The sequence below is a fragment of the Mauremys reevesii genome, linkage group 2 (assembly GCF_016161935.1).
Source record: "Mauremys reevesii isolate NIE-2019 linkage group 2, ASM1616193v1, whole genome shotgun sequence".
NCBI classification, from domain to species: Eukaryota; Metazoa; Chordata; order Testudines; family Geoemydidae; genus Mauremys; species Mauremys reevesii.
This window is the reverse complement of record NC_052624.1, coordinates 108,105,171-108,126,889: the sequence shown is the minus strand read 5'-3', so window position 1 is coordinate 108,126,889 and position 21,719 is coordinate 108,105,171. Positions and strand designations below refer to the sequence as shown.

The following is a 21,719-nucleotide window of genomic DNA, read 5'->3' as shown; positions in this document are numbered from 1 at the left end:
GGGGCATTTTTTTAAAGCATAGTAGATATGTAAAGATAACAAGTTATTTGTGAAATCATGATGCAATATGCCTCCCCACTGGTATGAGAATTCCAATAATCTCCCACTTTGCTTTCAACAATCATCTAACCACAAATATCCTTTTTCAAAATTTTATGTTGATTTTCAAATTGTTTCATTACTTTTTGAGGGAGTGAAATGTAGGCCTGAGGCCATCCTACAGGATATAAAAGGGATGGCACATGGTAGCATGCCCCCCCGCCCCCACATTGTTTAATGGTGTTTGCTAGCATGGGAACAGCTGGTGATTTGAACATATTGAGACTATAAGTGAGTTCAGAGGGCTGAGGAAATACTACAATTGGCTGTAAAAATAAATCATAGAACTCACTATTACATGAGCACTATAAGTACATTTCTGCTGTATAGCATTCTAAGGTTTATGGGTTTTAATTCAAAACAGAAAACCAACCTGAACAGTCCACATTTTTAAAGTATCCCCTTGCCTTCCACCCAGCCACAGAGGATTTATGGCTCTTTTTTAATCTTTTCAACACACCCATTCTGATAGTTAAAAGTGAAAACTGGTAACTTTCTCTTCTCTCTCTAACATACCGTACCCTGTTTCTGTTCCCACCAATCATTTTTTTAAATTTAACCATAACGAGTCATTTGAAGAAGTTCAGCAGCAAGGCAAAAATTCCAAGGATGGGAACTTTGTTTTAATCTCCATGTGTGTGAGACCACAACAATGGGTCTGCAGCCTCACAAACCTTCCTGGAGTCAAAGGAACAGTTCAAATGAAAAGAGCACATCCTTGGAGTTCTGCAATATTTTTGTGGGAAGAACCACCCAAAAAAACCCCACCATAACATTTTTGTTCTTTTTTTATTGTGTGCACATTTTTTAATTCAAGTTTTTTTTCTGGACGTAAAGGATGACAGGTCTCAGCATAATGTCTGCTGGAGGATATTACAGCAATGCAACAAACAGAACATTGTCTATGTACCGTTCAAACTGGCACTAAGTTTGTTTAGGTTTTTTGGATGACAAAAGGACAACACTGATGACGTGTTTTTTCTCCATGTTAGATGGCCACTTTTAAGCAGGAAGAGAAAGCATGATCCTGTGGTTAGGGCACGCACTCACTCACTCACAACTTGGGAGACCAGAGTTCAATTCCTTGCTTTGCCACAGACTTCTTCTGTGACCGGGTAAGTCATTCAGTCTCTCATCTGTAAAATGGGAATAACCGCTTTTCCCTACCTCATGGGGATGTTGTGAAAATTATTACACTAAAAATTGTGAGGCCTCTAGATATCCCAGTAAATCCCATAGAGATAGATATGGGACCTTAGATAGACTCATTATGGAGAAGTTCCATATAGTCTTAGAATCTTAGTAGGAAAACAAAGTAACTTCGACTTGCTGGTAACACTGAAGACAGGTTTCATCAATGTCTTTAATGTATATTTTCACTATGTTACAGATTCTGATATGCTTATTCATGTTAAATGGTATCTTACCCCACCAGCAGCCCTAATGAAACCCATGGAATTATTTAGAGAAGAAAGTACTTCTCACAGTGACTCCGTGTTATATTAATACTTTAAACATGTTTAAAAAAAATCAAGCAGCAGTTATGTAAAATGACTGTGGGACAAATAATCACTGAGGAAGATTCCTCTAGGATGAACAGACAAACCACACACCACAGCTGAAATCTGAAATCTTGGCCTCACTGAAATCAATGGCAAAACTCTCAGTGAAGCCTAGATTTCACTCTATATTATCAGCTACTCACCTCTCTTCTCATCTACTGTGGATACTGCCTGGATTAAAAGTGGTGCATTGGATTCTGTATACTCCACAAACACCAGCTGCAGTTTCAGTGCTGTTTTTACCACCAGACGGAACTGAAAGAAAAGAAAGTAACTTGTCATTCAGCAGCTCACAGTATTTCCAGATGTGCTGCATGCCACTGTACCAGATGTAAGCACTGCATTTTGGCTTGAGGCAGCAATGGCAACAATATGAGAGAATGAAGTTATTTGAGCCACATAAATAAAAGTTCTGCACAGCCAGTTGGCCTAGCAGTTCACTGATAGGACAGCACTCTCCCCATTAATTGCAGCTCAGTCTTAACTCCAAAACTGAGGCTCCAAAGTGCGTAACAAACATGACAATACATTCCTCACACCCCCTGGATAGTCCCTGGTCAAAGCATGATAGACACTGAATCTAATGATCTGAGAACCTCATCTCCTAACACAGTATTTATTGTTCATTACTTGTGAGTGTTTAACATGGTCAGATTTCAAGCTCTTCCTCCCTCTCACACAATAGGATATGATTTTTCCCTGCTTTCTTTTTCATTTCTTATAATATTTCTATTTAATAGCACTAAACAGATTGAAATTAATTAAGCATGGAACCTGGGAGAAGCGTGTTTATACTTAGCTGTCCCAGAAAACTCTATCATAAAATGGCCCTTTTGTATTCTAGAGGAGGGGAGCATTGAGTTTGTAACCTGCTAACAGGAAAACAAAAACTCCATCAATGAGCTGGGCCTCCCATCATTTATTCTCTGACTCCAGAAAAGGCCCAACTTTGCTTTCTATGATGAAATTCTCATCCAGCTGAAATCACTGGCAATTCCCGTTGACTTCAGTAGTTTTATCCATAGATTTCTCAGTAACAGAGAGGAGGGTTTGTCTATGAGATAATTTCCAAAGCACACAGTGGGAGCAGTTACACGCTCTCATATAAACACCCACAGACCTGACTTCTGACAAAGCCTTCTCCCCTGCAAGGTAAATTTCACCAAATAATGCAGAATCTCACATATAAAAAACACCGAAAGAAGGAGAACTTTTAAACGGACAGGATTGTGCATGGTCAGCGGAGAGGAATTGTATCGGAATGGCTGTCATGGGTTAAAACTATTCTATTCTCAGTCCTCCAAAGCCATGGATTTAAAGCTGGAGAAAAGGGTGATTGTAACAGCGTGGCTCACCCCTTGATGACTGAAGCTAGCTAACGCTGATTACAGAATGAGCCAGACCTGGGAGAGATCCTGGTGGCTGACTTATAAACAGGGATCCTAGTTTTCCATGATAAAGAAAACAAAATTCTCTGATTAAAAATACCCCATAAAAATCCATGTTTTTCTGCAATTAAAATGAAACACTGAACTTTAGTTCCCCTAGCCACAATGGGGAGCCCTGCTGCCTAGGACTGACAGCCCGAGCTGAGCCGCATTTTTCCACAGCTAAAGGGATTTCGAAGATCCCTGCTTATAAACGGCAATAGAAGTGTGTGAGTCTGCATAGAGAATGTGAAAAGCTCCTGCAGGGTACACCTTGAGACCAAGGGCACTGTGACAGAGAGGAGCCGCAGCAAACAGGAGGCTCTTGCTAGAGACCCAGAGTGACAGATAGGTTTGGGCCTGAAAGTCTGAACTGGAAGACTGAGCTCCAGCCAAGGAAAGCCTGAGAGACTTTTGGGAGACTCCTGGGACTTACCTCTGGGAAGAAGGGCTGGTGATTCCCTGCCTAAAGGGAAAGAGTAAATTAACTGGGGTTTGGGCCAGTATATAAGGACTCAATTAAAACATTCCCCTACTGGGGTCCCATTTATTATCTGTGGACAGTGAGTTATTAAGGGGTACTGAAGAAGGGAGAAATTGGTAGCAGGACATGGCAGAGCAGCCACACTCCAACATACCAGGATCGAGCAAGGCTCTGTAAGAAAGGGTATTTGTAACTTTTATTCGTTTTATCTGTTGAAAGCTAACCAAGGGCTTGAGGAATATGTCATTAAATAGTTAGAGCAATGTGGTCCCTCTACCAATATAATAATTTTTGCCTGCTTTATATTTAACACGTATCCGTGCAGAGACAGGACACTCTAAACAGCAGTTCGCAAACGATGGGGCAGGCCTCCCAAGGGAGACGTGGGAATGTGTCAAGAGAGGTGCAAGTTCTGGCTCTCCTTCCCCCCCCACCCACCCTTATTCCCTCGCCTGGAGGCAGCCCAGGCTCAGGCTCTCCTCACCCCACTTCCCATCTCTCACCTGGAGGCAGTGGGGCTGACTGTCAGCCCCGGAGTGGCAGCAGTGTAGAAGTAAGGGTGGTAATCAGGAACTAAGTCTGCTGTGAAAAGTGATATTTGTCAATATCACTTTTCACATTGCTGCCCTTACTTCTGTGCTGCTGCTGGCGCAGTGCTGTCTTCAGAGCTGAGTGATGATACATGTACTTGGATGAGAGGTGTAAACAACTACAGACACAAAGAAGAGGGGCCCGATCAAATAATTTTGAGAACCACGGCTCTAAAAGAATCCGAGCATTACTGTCTTATCACATCAGTAGGCAGGAAAGTAAGTGAGACACAGATCACCAGTTTCTAAAACACATTTGTCGCATTCCAAGAAAAATCATTGTCCCAAAAACTATTGCTTCAAGGACATATATATAGTTGGTCTGTCTAACTATGGTACTTATAGTGCCCATTATTAGTATCTGAGAGCCTCACAATCTTTAATGTATTTATCCTCACAACATCCTACGAGTTACGAAAATACTATCATCCCTGTTTTACAGATTAGGAACTGAGACACAGAAAGATAAAGGGCAATTGACTTTTAATAAGATTCAGTGTGACACTACCAGGGTACACTCTGGACTGATGAACAGATATGTCCCCTCAGTTCACCAGCCTGGGGGGGCCTTTCACACTGCTTTGCTGTGAGAGCTACCGATTCCTAGTCTGCTCTCACACAGCCTCCAGCATGCAAGTTACTCTCAGTTATATTGTATGAGTGTTACAGCCAGCCACTCGTGAATTATACTGCAGAGCAACACCAGCAAATTCCCAGTCCCTGACTTTCCCCCAGAAACGTACGTCTTATACTGCCCAGCTCTCTCCTGGACAATACATACTCATGTTAAGTCCGTCGTTTTATTAACAAATGATATGCACAAATCCTGTTATCCCAAGTGGAGTTTCCCAAACACTTCAATACAAACACACTGGTTTAGATAAATCAGTAAAATAAATGTATTAACTACAGAAAGAGAGATTTTAAGTGATTACAACTGATGATGCATAAAAGTCAGAATTGGTTACAAGAAAATAAAAGTAAAACAATGCTAAGCCCTCACTTAACAAGCTGAAAGAACTCAAGCAAAGTCTCTCTCACCACACATTTAAGCAGTTTTATTGGCTGAATCTCTGTCAGTCAGGATCCCTCCCCCAGTCCAAAGCTATTCCCTTTGCTCATCAGGTGTTGCGGATGCCATGGGTAGACAGAAAGGGTGGAATAATTTGGAGTGTCTCCTCTCTCCATTTATAGTTCTTTCTCTTCTTTGAGAACCATCTCCAGTTGGGATTCAGAAGACAGAAAATCTGTGTGGACTCCAACCCCCCAGCTGTTTCTTTGTCAAGAAGTAGATTTTCACCCACATCCTCTTTCCTGCCAAAAAATGGCCACTTAACCAGGTGACGGTCCATTTGATTTTACTGACACCTGGATGAGGTATTGGGCATTGGCTCTGGGGAACTGGTTTGTGGCTGCTGCCCCCAGACTTGGAACATGTTTAGTAGTACCATACAGAAGAATCCTATAACTTTACATGCAATGCTGCCACACATAGTTTACCAAGACAATAATGATCAGCAAATTATAAGTTTTCAAATGATACCTCACAAGGCATACTTTTACAGGGCTATGATACATTTTGTAAAAAGGGGTGAACATAGGGATACAGACAGTCACATTCAGGTGTTTAAGTCACTTTTGAAAATGGGAGTTGCAGCTCTGAGAGGCGTAATACCTAAATACCTTTAAAAGGCTGTATGTAGTGTTATGGTAGCCAGAAGAGCTCTGGGTAAGCTAGTAATTTGCCTCTCTCAGTAACAGAAGTTGGTCAAATAAAACATATTATCTCACCTACCTTCTCTCTTTAAAAAAATTGGGCCTCTGTCACTTTCCCAAGATCACTCAAGCAGTCCATGGAAGAACAGGGTCTTAAACCCAGGTTTTCCAAGTCCCAGGTTAGCACCCTAATCACCAGACTGTCTAGTGACCCCTTGTTTTAAGAAAGCAGTGAAGGAACTAATGAAAATCAGATGCTTATAGATGGCTTTCTAATAATGTGGTGCAAAACCCAATTAAATAAGGAGTATCTGGGGATGATTTTTATTGTTTAATTATCATTTAAAACTATTAATCAATTTTATATTTAGGGCCCAGACAAGGTCTCTTGAGCTATGCGCTGCACAAATGTTTAAGCAGAGTCTCTTCTCTGAAAAGCCTGCAACTTAAGATCCAAGGAAATCTTACTGTAGGCCATAACTTTTGACTTTCCTTAGAACTTTAGGCTCAGTCACACGGGTCACTGCTGACTGGATCCATATGGAGGTATCTGGGAGCGAAGTCACATACAACTTCCAATGGACAAAACCAGTGTGAGATGTTGAGCTATAAAAACTACCCATCTGTAATTCCACTACCTCCTCCATTAAGCAAAGGGCCATTTTGTGATCTCAGCATGCTAACTGTTGGTCATGGCTATCCGTGGTTGTCTACTAAGTCCATTTATTCTTCCATTCAGCTTGTATCTGGTATGCTACAAATCCTGTAAACCCTTAGGGCCAATGTGACTGTTTCAGCCTAATAAGGTTTCTGTATATGGATTAACTGAAGCACAGTCTGACTTTTTGAGTGTTCTCTGCTGCTGTCAACCTACTGTGTGGATACTAGACCATTAGATGGCTGCTGGGCATAATCCAGCAAGCAAGACCTGGAGGAAGAAGTGATTATATATTTTTTTCCTTTTAAATTGTAGGTTATGGCCTCATATAATTTTGGCAATGGGAGGATGTTTTTAATTCAGTTATAAAATTACACATTTTCTGGGTTCATTTGGCTCCAAATGGAGTAAAAACAGACAAAAAAAATATTGGGGAAATAGGTATGTGTGAAACCACATGACCAAACTGGTTGGTGACGTTAATCACTTTAGTGGACAATGGATTTAGATGCTGTTAACTGTTTTCATCTCTTTGTCAATGAGATTTGTTGGCAGTGGATGAGGCTCTGGGTGTGATGTGCACTTCAACATAAAATGATAGTGAAAGCACTTTGACTGCTGATTTGTACTAAAGCAGGACTTTTATGTAGAATGGTCAATTTGCCCCCAAAATGATTTTTTTTGGAGGGAAAGAAACTATTCACAAATTTGGATCAAATTTGTGGCAACCAGAAAAGAATGGATTTTTAAAAAAAATCAAAATAGTTGATTTCAGCCATTTTGAAATGAATCATTTCAACTTGTTTTGAAAGAAATGCTTACTTACTGTAATGCTTACTTACAAGATGTGATGCAGACGTGTATTTCACTTGAGTATGTATGCACACAGCATATTGGAACCAGAGATTTCTGCCTAGCAGTACTTGTAGAGGGGCAGTGCTCGTGCCTCGTGGCCATAGCCCTCTTCCTCTGGCTATATGAGGCGGCACCATCCCGACCGACCCCCCCCAGTTCCTTTTCATCAAACACCCAGACTCCAATGCAGAGGGGATGGACGGGGTTGTGGACTACACCTCTGCATCACATCTCAAAGGACCACAATTACAATAAGTAACCGCTCCTTCCACTTCTTCAATTAGATGCAGCCATGTATTTCACATAGGTGATTCACAAGCAGTACCACCAGGGGATAGGGCACACAGTCTATTTAAACAAGGACTGAAGGACTGCCTTCCCAAACCTTGCATGTGTTCTGGATGTCATGGTAATGGCATAATGGTTCATAAACATATGTATCGACAACCATGTCGCAGCCCTGCAAATATCTAATATTGAGATGTCATTTAAGCTATTGACGTAGCTTGTGCTCTCATAGAATGAGCTTGCACCCAGAGAGAGGTCATAGCTGAAGTCATTTTGTATGCAGTCTTCATTCAGGAAGTTATCCATGTACAGATTGTCTGTGAGGAGACTGCATGTCCTTTCATACAGTCTGCACATGACACATACAGACGAGACAAAGCTTGAAAAGGTTTAGTCTTGTCCAGATAAAAGACCGGACATCATCTGATATCCAATATGTGAAGACACTGCTTTCTCTGGAGATGAATGTGTCAAAAACCACAGGGAAATATACCGCCTGGTTTAAATTAAACTGAGGGGCCACTTCAGACACAAATTTCAGGTGGAGCCACAACATCACTTTGTCTTTGGAGAACTGCATGTAAGGAGGCTCTACCATCAAAGCCTGCAACTCACACACTCTCTTTGCAGATGTTATTGCCACGAAGAATGCAGTTTTTTGACATAAGAGAGGAAAAGGATAGGAGGCCAGGAAAAGGATAGGATACCAAAGGAGGTCCCATCAGAACCATTAAGACCACATTAAGGTCCCACAGGGGAACTGGTTCTTGCACCAGCAGATGGAAACAAAGAATTGGAAGCACCAATCTTCCATGAATGGGTGGATGAAAGGCTGAGATTGCTGTTAGCTGCATGAGCAAAGTGTAAGGCCCAATGACTGCAGATGCAGCAAATACCACAAGATGTCATGAATACTAGTCAGCGTTGGCTGAACTCTGTGGGCCAATGACCACACTGAAAAACGCTTCCACTTTGCCGAATAGGCCATCCTGGTTGAGGGTTTTCTAATACTGAATAGGACTACTGAACAGCTGCTGAACATTGCTCTTCCTCCTCATTCAACCATGGAACAGTCACGCCATGAGATGCAGAGTGTGACCATGATTCTGCCTGACCAGGTCGGGATAGAAAGGAAGGAATATGGGAGGCTGAATTGACAGCATGAGAAAGTTGGAAAACCAGCGCTGTCTTGGCCATAGGGAAAAAATCTGTTTCAGTTCAAACCAAACTGCTTTCCCCCACCCCAGATTTTGTGGTTCAGCCCCTCCCCCAAAAATAAATTATTGGCTCAGCTCTAATTTGTGCCTTTGGGGAGGACAAGGGTGAAACAAGAGCATGAAACTGCCAAACAATCCCTTATTTAGTTTCCACAGTGTCTACACAGTTCTAAAATTATCAAGGGTACTACATTCATGGTGAAGTACTATAACCATTTTAAAGTTACATTATGCATGGTGTCTCAGGTCAAAACAAAACAGTAGTTTCAGACTATGGACTTTAAAGAGCCATTCGTTTATTATGAAATATCACCATCTAGTAAGTAGGATTTTTACATTTCTTAGTCAATGGGCTTTAAAAGGCTTTTGCAGGTTTCAAGGCATTTCTTTTCAGTATTTAAGATGGTATCTGCAGTATGAGAAAAATGTAAATATTTTGATCTCCTAACCTTGCTAAGTGGGAAGAAAGAGCATCAAACATATAACTCTGTAGCCTTATTTTTTCAAACCATAGCAATAGATAAGATTAAAGATGCTAAATATTGATTTAATACACCCATAAACCAAATCTTTAATGTTCACATGAATCAGCAACACATTATGGTTACTGATGTGTAGCTCACAATGCCAGTGTGTAGCTCACTAATTTGGTCAGTGTAACTCTAAAAATATTATCTTAGGTATAACCCCTGGCTGAAATAACTAAGGCTCCTAATTTCATAAGGTGAGATTCTATGAGGTGCAACACAAAACTTGCAGCCCAAGGGGAGGCGAGAAAAGACAAGCTTATTACTGGCATCACATAATCTTTTCCCCTCTCTACCCAACTCAAGGGCTGTAATTAGCTTTTTCCCTATGGGTACCAAGTTGTGCCTTTGCCTCAATTCCACTAAAAACTTTCCATGTTTGTAGTATCCTTTTTACCCTCCCATGAACACCACAACCCTGGGTTCCAATCTGTGTACTTGAGCACAGTGATGCTCTGAGAGTGTCTTGATAATACTGGTGCATATACTACCTTTTTTCTGTATTTCATATATTACAGTGATTAGAAATTTGCTAAAGTAAACAGCCAAGTAATATATCACAGAATTATAGGGGCAATAATTAAATTATTACTCATAATGCCTAGCTGTTTTTTTAGTCCATCAATGCTTCGCAGACCATACAGAGTAGGTATTTACACCTTGACACAATAAATGCATGGTCCATCCCAAACCACTCAACAGACTGCAGTGTCACACAAATGACTTTTCCACACCAAGGGTTAGTAGCAGATAAATAAAGAGGAGGATGCCAGGGTGGGACCTGGATTCCTGTCTGAAACACTACAAGGGAAACAGACACTGAAGTAGAATGAAGAATGAAATTCAGTCTATTTGGAACACTGGTCTCAGGGCAGAGGTCAGAAACAATGACCCAGAAGCCTAGCAGAACAGAAATCCCAACTCCAGTGCCTTCCACTCACACAAAAGTATATATAGCTTCCACAAAGGTGCTTGCTGAACAAATAAAAAACATTTCAACAGCCACAGCAAAAACCAACACTAAATTAGATCATTTCACGAATAGAGGAAACAACACAAAAGAGAGAAAATGGTCTTCTATACTCTGATGGGAATTAGGTCTATCAAAGCCCCTGGTAGGGTATTTTTAGGAAGTAGTGCAAGGCATGTTTGTTAACACTGGATTTCAATTTTTCATAAATTAGGCCCATGGGTAGGGGTATTTTCCCAATCCAGGGGTGAAAGGGATTGAGGTAGAGACTGCACTGGTTGTTGGCAATCATTTTAATCTATGTATTGCATCCAGACACCACAGTGATGGGTGCAATACACAAAGTTCTGTGTTCTATTCTCAAACTCCTGAATCATCAACTTCCAATGAAAACTGTGTTTAAATCATTTAAGCTGTTTCTAAGATATACCAGACTTCTTACACTTTGTAATAAAGGAGGATGAATTGTTTCCTGTAGGATTTAAAATAGCAAGCCAAATTACTAAGAAAATCTGTAGGACACATGCAACTTTGATTTAACAGGAGGTGGTGCAGTCAGAACAATCATAAGCAGAAACAGACTGCAAAGGTACAACTGTGGCATCTTATGAGACAACAGCATCATCACAGTGTGATCAGTTTGGGGTTGTGATTAATTCCATATTTTTCCTGCTTTTCTTAAGGTATTTACAATTTTACCTTGCAAATACCACTGTGTGTGAAAAAAAGATGTCAGCCCTTTAGGGTTATAAATACATCCGCTGACCCAAGGAAGCGATGTTTCACTAATTGCAAACCAGGTTTTGAGATTGAGCCTGGATTCTTAAATCACTGAAGGCTCTGGTGTCAATGTTTTTCTCAAGGATGCTGGAGGGGATTGAGAGGGGGAAGTGATGTTCACAAGTACTTTGTTCTTTTCACATCACTTGCCAGCCAATCCACAGAGAGGAAATGATGTTAGCATCTTCTGGCTAAAGATAAAATGCAGCCATCACTGTAAAAGGGGAAAGCAAGGAAGGGAAGAAACATTAACATTTTCCCTCTAAGCATCTTTCAAACTGTACAGTGAGTTTGGCAGTTCCTTCCTGTTTTATCTCTTTACATTAAGACAATCAGAATAATGTATTACAAAGCTAGACAAACATACTGCACAACAGAGATTGCAAGATTAATATTCCAATGAAGGGCCTCATTCCAATTGTTAACCATTCCCCTAGAAAAACCTAAAACTTTACAGGGGAAGTTGACAAAAGGTTCACTAACTAGTGTTCAAAATAATATTCACTTTGTGCAGCTTTTAGCAATTTAGGCATCTTACTTTTTAATTTTTAAAGGAATTCCTAACATTGTAAATTCAGTGTTCACTGGACGCAACATAGTTACTCCAGAATTACACCAAAATAACTGAAGGATTAATTTAGCTCACTGAATTTTAATCACTTGAGGCCTGAGCCAACGCACACTGAAATCACTGGGAGTCCTTCCAGTGAGTCAGGCCTTTAGCATATTGTCATGCTACATAAGAGGCTGAGATTCAAGTTGCCCCTTGGGATATTACACCTTAGACCAGGTGCTAGTCCCGTTATATAAGGTGTTGGTGAGACCTCATTTGGAGTATTGTGTGCAGTTTTGGTCTCCCATGTTTAAGAAGGATGAATTCAAACTGGAACGGGTACAAAGAAGGGCCACTAGAATGATCCGAGGAATGGAAGGTCTGTCGTATGAAAGGAGACTTAAGGAGCTCGGTTTGTTTTCCTTAACCAAAAGAAGGATAAGAGGAGATATGATTGCACTCTTTAAATATATCAGAGGGATAAATACCAGGGAAGGAGAGGAATTATTTCAGCTCAGTGCTAATGTGGACACGAGGACAAACGGATATAAGTTGTCAGTCAGGAAATTTAGGCTTGAAATTAGACGAAGGTTTCTAACCATCAGGGGAGTGCAATACTGGAACAGCCTACCGAGGGAAACAGTGGGGGCGAAGGACCTCCATGACTTTAAGATTAAGCTAGATAAGTTTATGGAGGAGATGGTATGATAGGATAACGGGCTTAGTCAATAGGTCAATTAAGTGCCACACTGGTAAATTGTACAATGGGTCAATGACATGATATAACCTTTTTCCAGAGGGTATGGCTGGAGAGTCTTGCCCGCATGCTCGGGGTTCAGCTGACCGCCATATTTGGGGTCGGGAAGGAATTTTCCTCCAGGGAAGATTGGCAGTGGCCCTGGAGGTTTTTCGCCTTCCTCCGAAGCATGGGGCAGGGGTCGCTAGCTAAAGGAGTGGGTGGATCGGCTTATGTGGCCTGCATCTTGCAGGAGGTCAGACTAGATGATCATAATGGTCCCTTCTGATCTTGAATTCTATGATTCTATGATTCTATGACCAGCAGGTGGCAGGAGTACAGAAAAGTCAAAACTCTCTTCTTCATTGGGGAGATTCATACTACAGTAGAACCTCAGAGTTACAAACACCAGAGTTATGAACTGACCGGTCAACCACACACCATATTTGGAACCAGAAGTAGACAATCAGGCAGCAGCAGAGACCAAAAAAAATACAGTACAATACTGTATTAAATGTAAACTACTAAAAAAATTAAGGGAAAGTTTAAAAATAAAGATTTGACGATGTAAGGAAACTATTCCTGTGCTTGTTTCATTTAAATTAAAATGGTTAAAAGCAGCATTTTTCTTCTGCATAGTAAAGTTTCAAAGCTGCATTAAGCCAATGTTCAGTTGTAAGCTTTTGAAAGAATAACAAACGTTTTGTTTAGAATCACAAACTTTTTAGAATTATGAACAACCTCCATTCCCAAGGTGTTCATAACTGAGGATCTACTGTACTTTATTCTCAGCACCTTCTCGATCCATGTAGCAGTCCCCAGAAGGGTTGCAATTATGTTTGGCTGCAAGGTTGTTGCTGTAATAAAGCCACTACTTATGCAAAGATGGAGAGAAGGCAAAGTATTGGACCTAAATAAACAATAGGTAACTCTCTCTTACTCAGATGGGCCTAGAAGTTGTACTAAACATTGTAGCTCTCCCTCAGGCAAAACTCCCTCTGATATGTAAGGGAGTTTTGCTTGAGTAAGTATTGCAGTATTAGAATCTTGGGTGAGTGGGGAGAGCTTCCCATCAACGTTGGTGCAAAGTGGAGTGGAATGAGAACAAGTTAGATGTTGCAGTAGTACAGGTGGGAGACTGCATCACGAAAATAGGTGGAAAATAAATATGTTCAGGGAATGTAAAGCCAAAGCGTATCAGGTTCATGGTGCACTCTTATTATTGTAAAAATCTAAATTATTCCATTAAAAAACATTTGAATATTTTTTAAATCCAAAGGTCCAACTTCAATAGGAGCATCTTCAATAGGAAGAGAAGCACAAAATTAAGCTTTATGGACCATTCTATTCTATTATAAAATGACCGTAGCATCAAAAAGTTCTATTGACAGTCGTCCAGTTTACGTCCCCAGTTCATTATCCTAATTTCATTTATTCTAATTATCCACTTATTTGAGACAAAAGAGAGAGGGGAAGATATAACTATCAGAACCAAAATGTTCCATGATAACTGGCACACACCTAGAAAGACAAAACACAATACAAAATTATGTTGTGATATCAGAATTAGTGCTGATTATATTGCCTATTATCTCTTAAACCCACATATGTCTAAGAGCCAGTAATAAAAGAAGCAAAGAATTAAATTATTTTGCAGCAAGCAAAAACATAAAGGCTATTATCTGTTACAGGAAGGAAGAGAGGCACTTTGAAATACTTGAAGTCAAAGGACAAATTGCTGCAAATATTTGCTTCTGTCAAGTATCAGAGGAGCAGCCGTGTTAGTCTGGATCTGTAAAAGCAGCGAAGAATCCTGTGGCACCTTATAGACTAACAGACGTATTGGAGCATGAGCTTTCGTGGGTGTATACCCACTTCATCGGATGCATGTAGTGGAAATTTCCAGGGGTGTGTGTGTGTGTGTGTGTGCATATATATATATATATATATATATATATATATATATATATATATATATATACACACGCACACAAGCAAGAATCAGGCTAGAGATAACAAAGTTAGTTCAATCAGGGAGGATGAGGCCCTCTTCTAGCAGTTGAGGTGAGAAAACCAAGGGAGGAGAAACTGGTTCTGTAGTTGGCAAGCCATTCACAGTCTTTGTTTAATCCTGAGCTGATGGTGTCAAATTTGCAGATGGCAGCAGGGTCAAAACTATATTATTATTTGTATGCAGTAGCACTGAGAGGCCCCAGCTTTACTGTGCCCTCTGTAAAAATAAGGAGAAGCTCGACCCTGCTCCAAAGAGTTTACAGTATAAGCAGAGGACAAGAGACAACAGATGGATACAACAGACAGAATGAAATTATGATAAGCATGATAAGCAGTGGTCACAACCCACAGGCCACCTAACCTCTGTCAGGATTTTGTAAGCATGACGGTGGAGGAGAGTTTTATATATTTGACCCCAATCCTTGATACACAGAATTTTGCTGCATATGTGGTTGAAGATTCAGCGCTTACTATTAATCTATGACTATTACTAATTATATAACACCAAAAGTATCAGAGAGGTAGCCGTGTTAGTCTGGTTCTGTAAAAGCAGCAAAGAATCCTGTGGCACCTTATAGACTAACAGATGTTTTGCAGCATGAGCTTTCGTGGGTGAATGCCCACTTCGTCGGATGCAAAAATGCCCACTTCATCGGATGCAAGAGTGGAAATTTCCACTCTTGCATCCGACGAAGTGGGCATTCACCCACGAAAGCTCATGCTGCAAAACGTCTGTTAGTCTATAAGGTGCCACAGGATTCTTTGCTGCTATAACACCAAAAGTGTGCTAGCTGCTTTATAGGAATATAAGATGCCTGTTCTGAATAATTTACCCTAGAAGGGCATTTTCCTCCTTTAATTAATGATAGAAGGGGGGAAACGATCGCCCTCTACCTTCACGAAGAACAATAGCTTTGGCAGATATGGCTATGGGACCTGAATTCCAAAGCTTGAAAATCCCATCCTGATTGCCAAAGCATTGTTAGACCATATCCTGGATCACTTCCACAGCTTGCATCTTGTATTGTAATGAGACATGAAACATACTGTCTTTGTGCCAGCGCAGTACTCTGCCCTTCAAAGAGCAGAATGTATACAGGAGACCTTCTAAGTAATGTATGAGAGGAAGCTCATGGTAAAAAAAAAAAAAGTGGAAATAAATTAGCAGAGAATGCTGGACTGCCCAAAGCAAATAATTTATGCACACTGCACCAGATTTTGAGCCGGTGTAAATCGGTGATGCTGTATTTAATTTAATGCAGTTATGATGACTTGTTCCAGCTGAGGATCTCTCTCAGTGTAATCGCCTTTCAAAATGAGAAGCTGAAAAAAAGGTCGTGAGCTTGATACTCCATGTTATGTGAGGTGAGAGCAGACAGGGAGAAAATGTTGCTTTATTAAGATGCACACTTGCATCTCCCACTGAATTCATTAGGAGTTGCAGGGGCTGATAATCTTTGAAAATTTGAGAGACAAGGTGGGTGAGGAAATGTCTTTCATTGGACCAACTTCTGTTGGTCTCTCTAATATCCTGGGACTGACACAGCTAAAACTACACTGCACACATTTGAAAATCTGGCCACTTATATACAGGTGGCTCAATACTGATTTAGGCAACTATTACTATTTATTATAAATTATTATTGATTTGTATTATTGTAGTAACAGGGAGCCATGGACCAAGACCCCATTGTGCTAGGTCAGCAGACCAGAACAAAAATAAGTCCTGCCCCAAAGAGCCTAAAGTCTAAGTAACTTTAGGCATAATTACGGGATGTACTATGTACTGTGACAAAGTTCCTCCTCTACCTTGGTGGGTCCTGCGCTTATTGGCGGATTTTGCTAGCCTCAGAGATCTTCCTGTGTCTGATCAGGCGTTGGGAGGTTTTGGGGGAACCCGGGCCCGCCCTCTACTCCGGGTTCCATCCCAGGGCCTGTGGATTGCAGCTGTCTATAGTGCCTCCTGTAACAGCTGCATGACAGCTGGGCTACTTCCCCATGGCCTCCTCCAAACACTTTCTTTCCTTCTTTATCCTCACCACAGGACCTTCCTCCTGGTGTCTGATAATGCTTGTACTGCTCAGTCCTCCAGCAGCACACCCTCTCAGCTCCTTGTGCCTCTTGCGCCCAGCTCCTCAGACGTGCATCACAAATTGAAGTGAGCTCCCTTTTAAACCCAGCTGCCCTGATTAGCCTGCCTTAATTGATTCTAGCAGCTTCTTGATTGGCTGCAGGTGTTCTAATCAGCCTGACTGCCTTAATTGTTTCCACAAAGTTCCTGATTGTTCTGGAACCTTCTCATGTTACCTTACGCAGGGAAAGGGGACCTACTTAACCTGGGGCTAATATATCTGCCTTCTATCACTCTCCTGTAGCCATCTGGCATGACCCTGTCACAGTACATGTGTCCAATAGGGTATGTATCCTCTGTGTCATGTCAAACATACACAAGTCCATACATGTGTCCAAACGCAGGCGACTGTTAATGGTCTTCCCCTTTGTGTTTAGTTTCACCCTAGTCCTTTGTTATGTTGGTGAGAAGAAAAAAGAAAAGCACCCTTGAGATACAATTAAATCTTAGTTATGTAATTTTTGTGATTATCTACAGATTATTGCTGTTTAATGATTGTTACATTGATAGAAACAATAAAACAGATTATTTAAAATAATGAAATAATGAATAGCCATTCCAGTTACCCTTTTCTTTTGAAGAGGTATAATTGTGTGGCTTCCCTAAGACCTTCCAAGAAGAACCACAAACCGACACAGACCAGAAGCAGAACAGGAAGAAGTACCCCTTCATTAGGATATGCAAACATAGCAGCAATCAACTTGGGCTTGTAGCAGCGACTGGCAAGTTCATCAAAAATATCTACCAATGTGCTACAGGCAATAAAAGGTTCATATAACAGACTACACCCCATTCACCAGTGCTCTGGTTTTCCTGGTATACACTGGAATGTGATAAGTTTTCCTATGTTCAGGGGCTCTGCATGCTGTCTTGTCTGCCCAGTTCATGAAGTCAGAACTACCCTGTCCATAATACAGTACTTCTCTCTTGGATTACGTGCCTCTGAGAGAAACTCAGATGATACACTCATAAAAAGGATACAGTAAAGGAGAATTAAATAATTTTATAAATGGAGCTGGGTAAACAGAGGTAAAATTATTTTCAAACATTTTTGAAAATTCTATATTGTGATTTGTACCCTTTGCTCTTTGCTTTCTTGTGAACATTTGTGGAAACAGTATTTTTTTTGCATGGGCTTTTGGGAAGTGGTGAAGGTGTGTGTGTAAAAACATACCAGGGCCTACACGTACCCGAAGTATTTGTTTGGCCACCGGTCACCAGGCTGCGCTGCTCCCCAGCATGCACTGCCATGCCCAGGCTTTTGCACAGAGCTTTATTTCTTTAACAGAGGTTAGCAAACAAACAGAACCATCTTTTAACTCAGTCCTGGGCCCCAGGCTCTCTGGCATTCCCAGCCGCATCTCAGTCTCAGTCAGCTCTGCTCCCTTCTTGCTCCCTCCCTGAACCCCTGGCCCCTTGCTCTAAGGACCCACCAAAGGAGCTAGCTCCACTCCAGTATGGGCCTTTCCTCCCCTCGGGGCACAGCCTGTCTCAGTCTTCTTCTCCACGCAGCCCACTAACAGCCCTTTATAGGCTCAGGTCAGTGACTGTCAACCTGTGGTCCAATCAGCACCCAGCTTGCGGCCCATGTGACATCCTCATGGCCATACAGGTAGTATATATATTGTGTAGATGTGGCCCACATAAAACATAAGAGAGCTGCATATGTGTCCCACAATGGTAAATAGGTTAAGAACCACTGGCCCAGGTGTAGCCCAACCCTCTTTAACAGGCTGGAGTGGACTCACCTGCTCTAGTTTAGGGGAGCTGGGATTAGTCTATCCCCAGGGACCAGGGACCCTGTGGTAGAGGGTAGTACCTCTTTGTAGAGGTAGTGATTTTCTATCTATGTAGACAGATAGTGGACACTTTACAGCAGTGGGACAGTGTCTTCACAACTCCAGGTCAGAACAATGCAACTAACGTATTTAATAAGACAAAACAGAGAAGATGTGTGACTGCAACATTCGCAGCAGAGACCTACATCCGATCAATCATATTCATACAATGACAGAATATAGACTCATGTACTCAACCCATCCACCTGATTAATTCACACTTTGCTTCATTAAACATTGTTGCACAATAAACTTTAAATAGCAATGGGATGATGACATCTCTGCTGAACACCATTCATAATGTCAAAAGATCAGATATCATTCTCCTTCAACTGTGCCATCATTGAGTTATCACAGGCGCTTCCAAAAGCTTGGATGAGTGACCTTATAAAAGGGCTTCTGTTATGTCTGTAACACTGTCTAAAACTTCTCTTGTCTTCCCTAGACTTTTCCAGCAAAGATAATACCAATATTGTGATAGACAACCACATAGTGACCATGAGAATATGGTGTCTGTGATGTCGCCCATCAATCACTGGAGAAGAAATCCTCAATACTTTGCCTGCAGCTGAAAGGCAATATTCTGTATAATCACCATTTAGTACACTTTTCATGATTTGTCTCTGTCTCATTGGTTTACAGGTCACTTAAAGTGCCATGCCTACATTTCAGCAAGCATTACCCAATATGGGCAATAATAGCTGTTTGTCATGTATTAAATAAGGTCAGCATCTAATGAACCAATCCTGTCCTACAATACACCATGTGATCTTATCATACTAGTACGCTTGCATAAGGTGCCTACATTTTGTATCCGTTCCCAGAATTGTGTCAAGTTTTTTTTTATTTATTTGTACCTGGAACACTCCTTTCCTTGTTCTCAGAGAAACATCTAATCTCTAAGTCTTCTCTATAGGGAAAAGGCTAACTGCTTTAGCCTTCTGCTGGCACCAATTCAGATAGTGTAGCACAAATACAGATGACAATATTTAGTGCTTGTGAAATATGAACTGTTACCTGGAAGAAGGAGAACTCATTGGGCTACATTTCCCAGCCAGTTAATCAATGCCAGGTATGTGCATGTGCCATCTGAATGGCCCATGCCAAGGATGCAGCTCTAACCACAGTATAACTGCCAAGCTTCCCAATTTAATAGTAATTATCTGTATCTTATGCCGTTTCTTCCATGTAAGGAGCACAAAAAATTTCAAAAACATGAGTTAACTCAACTGGCACAACACCTCTGTGTCTTCAGGTAAGAATAATTATACTCAGGGTCCCTCCTGTTTTGAGTTAAAGCACTGATTTTAATAGCATACTGACATTCCAGCCCCATTTTTATGAAGCATGGACAATTTCTCACCTAAGCCAACATTTTACTAACCCCTTTTCAGATCTGTGTGATAAGAGGTGGATTTGTTCTGATTCCAGCCAGCCAGTAATACCAGAGCCACATACACAAGTAGGAAGTGCTGTCTCTGATATGTACAATTGCTTTTATTTTATTTTATTTTATTTCTGAAGCTTAGTAAAGGACTATGAAAGTGAATACATGCAAAAACATCAAACTAATCAGGAGAAAGTCATTAGTGGGCAAGTTTATGACTGGGAGTTGCAAATGGTTAAAACAATAGAAACGAAATATAAGTTGAGTAAATTACCATGTTCAGAAAAGGGGTTAGCTATCCTATCTAATGAATTTAGAGGCCACCATTATTTTCTGCAGAAGAAACACCATACATGAGGATAAGAATCAGCTCCTTTTGAGTCAACTCAGCCAACTATTTCAATTCAGCTTTATTTTCCAGCTCTACTAATTCAAATAAATGGCTAATTCTGTTAAGGAGAAATATAAAAATTGAAAAATCAAAAGAAACTCACCCACCAAATGTCATTTTAAAAGTTCTCAACTTAGGGTGAACATCTTTTTTTAAAGGGACACCATCAACTTCACCAGGGTCCAAAAGTGTGGATCGTAAATGGTTTTTTGCTTTGCTGTTACAAAGATTTCTCTAAAAATTCTGATCATAGCAGCAAAAATGCCTTCCTTGGTGCTTTATTCAAACTATCATGCCACAATAGTACAAATTAGAGTGCGTGTATCACCTGTGTTGATTTATATTAAGATCTGAGACACATCTGTGGCTGCAGCTAGTTGTCTTTTTAAGTATCTCCTCTTTGCTTTAATAACTTTAAAGTAGATGCCTTAGTGGTTAAGGCTCTGATTCAATAAATACTTAAGCATAAGCACAACCTTCAGTGTGTGGAATGGGACTTCTCATGTGCCTAAAGTTATGCATGTTTAACTACTTTCCTAACTCAGGGCTTAATATATAGGATTGTAGTCAGGAGATCCAGGTTCTAGATGCTGGTAGTGACATGCTGTGTGAACGCTTGGCCCAGTCACTTTCTCTCACAATGCCTCAGTTTTCCTAGCTGTGAAATGGGGACAACACCATGTAGCTCCCAGTGTAGAGAAAGGGCAAGGGAACTTATGAGGCTTAATGCTGGGAAAACACTTTGATATTCTCAGATGGGAAACTCTCCAAAACTATTAAGAAAAAGCTTTTGAACTATGCATGTCACTTTAATCTTTGCTTTCTATGCACACTGACTGAATGGATTACAGGGAAACACATCCATATACTGTTCTGAAAGTGAATGTTTCTAAATGTTGCAAATGCTCCGCATAAAGATTACAAGGCCTGCATGCTTACATATGTGGTGTACCGCTTTTATATATCTGGTGTGAGATTTTGGTCATCCAGAGAAAGAGGGAAATTAAAACTAAATATATCTGGCTTACCACCAGAAAGTAAAGAAGAGCAAGTGGTGATTAGTGAATGGTCAACAATAAATAAATAAATAAAATGGTTCTTGCCTGGAAATAATTATTTCCATCATCAATCATGGTCAAGAGAGAGAGGAACAATAAAACAAACCAAAGCAATCCATACACATAAGCAGGCAATTTATACAACAAACCAAAACAAATTATGAGCCAATTCTGCCCTCAGATAAATATGTGCAACTTCAATGAGAGTTGTGCATGAGAATCTGAGGGAAGAATTTGGCCTAATTTTAGGCTGCTTTTATTGACTCTAATCAAATTGAGATATACTTCTAATGCAACCAATATCACGATATCTAGGCACCATATGCAAAACTAAAGGCTACGGTATAATTGTCCAGGAAGGGAAATGACACACCTCCTTTGTATAAGATGTCTTTTCACACTGGAATCATGATGATTGTCTTTCAGGAGAAATATTAGT

At 40.7% G+C, this 21,719-nt stretch overlaps 1 protein-coding gene across 12 annotated transcripts in view; it reads right to left on the bottom strand.

The window, feature by feature from the left end:
- FHOD3 (formin homology 2 domain containing 3) overlaps positions 1-21,719 on the bottom strand; it is a 634,103-nt gene that overhangs the window by 184,715 nt on the left and 427,669 nt on the right. For all 12 annotated transcript variants that reach the window (XM_039524511.1, XM_039524510.1, XM_039524507.1 and 9 more), the window contains exon 7: positions 1,805-1,916. In XM_039524511.1, the coding sequence (XP_039380445.1) occupies positions 1,805-1,916 (112 nt within the window). The remainder of the gene's footprint in view (positions 1-1,804; positions 1,917-21,719) is intronic.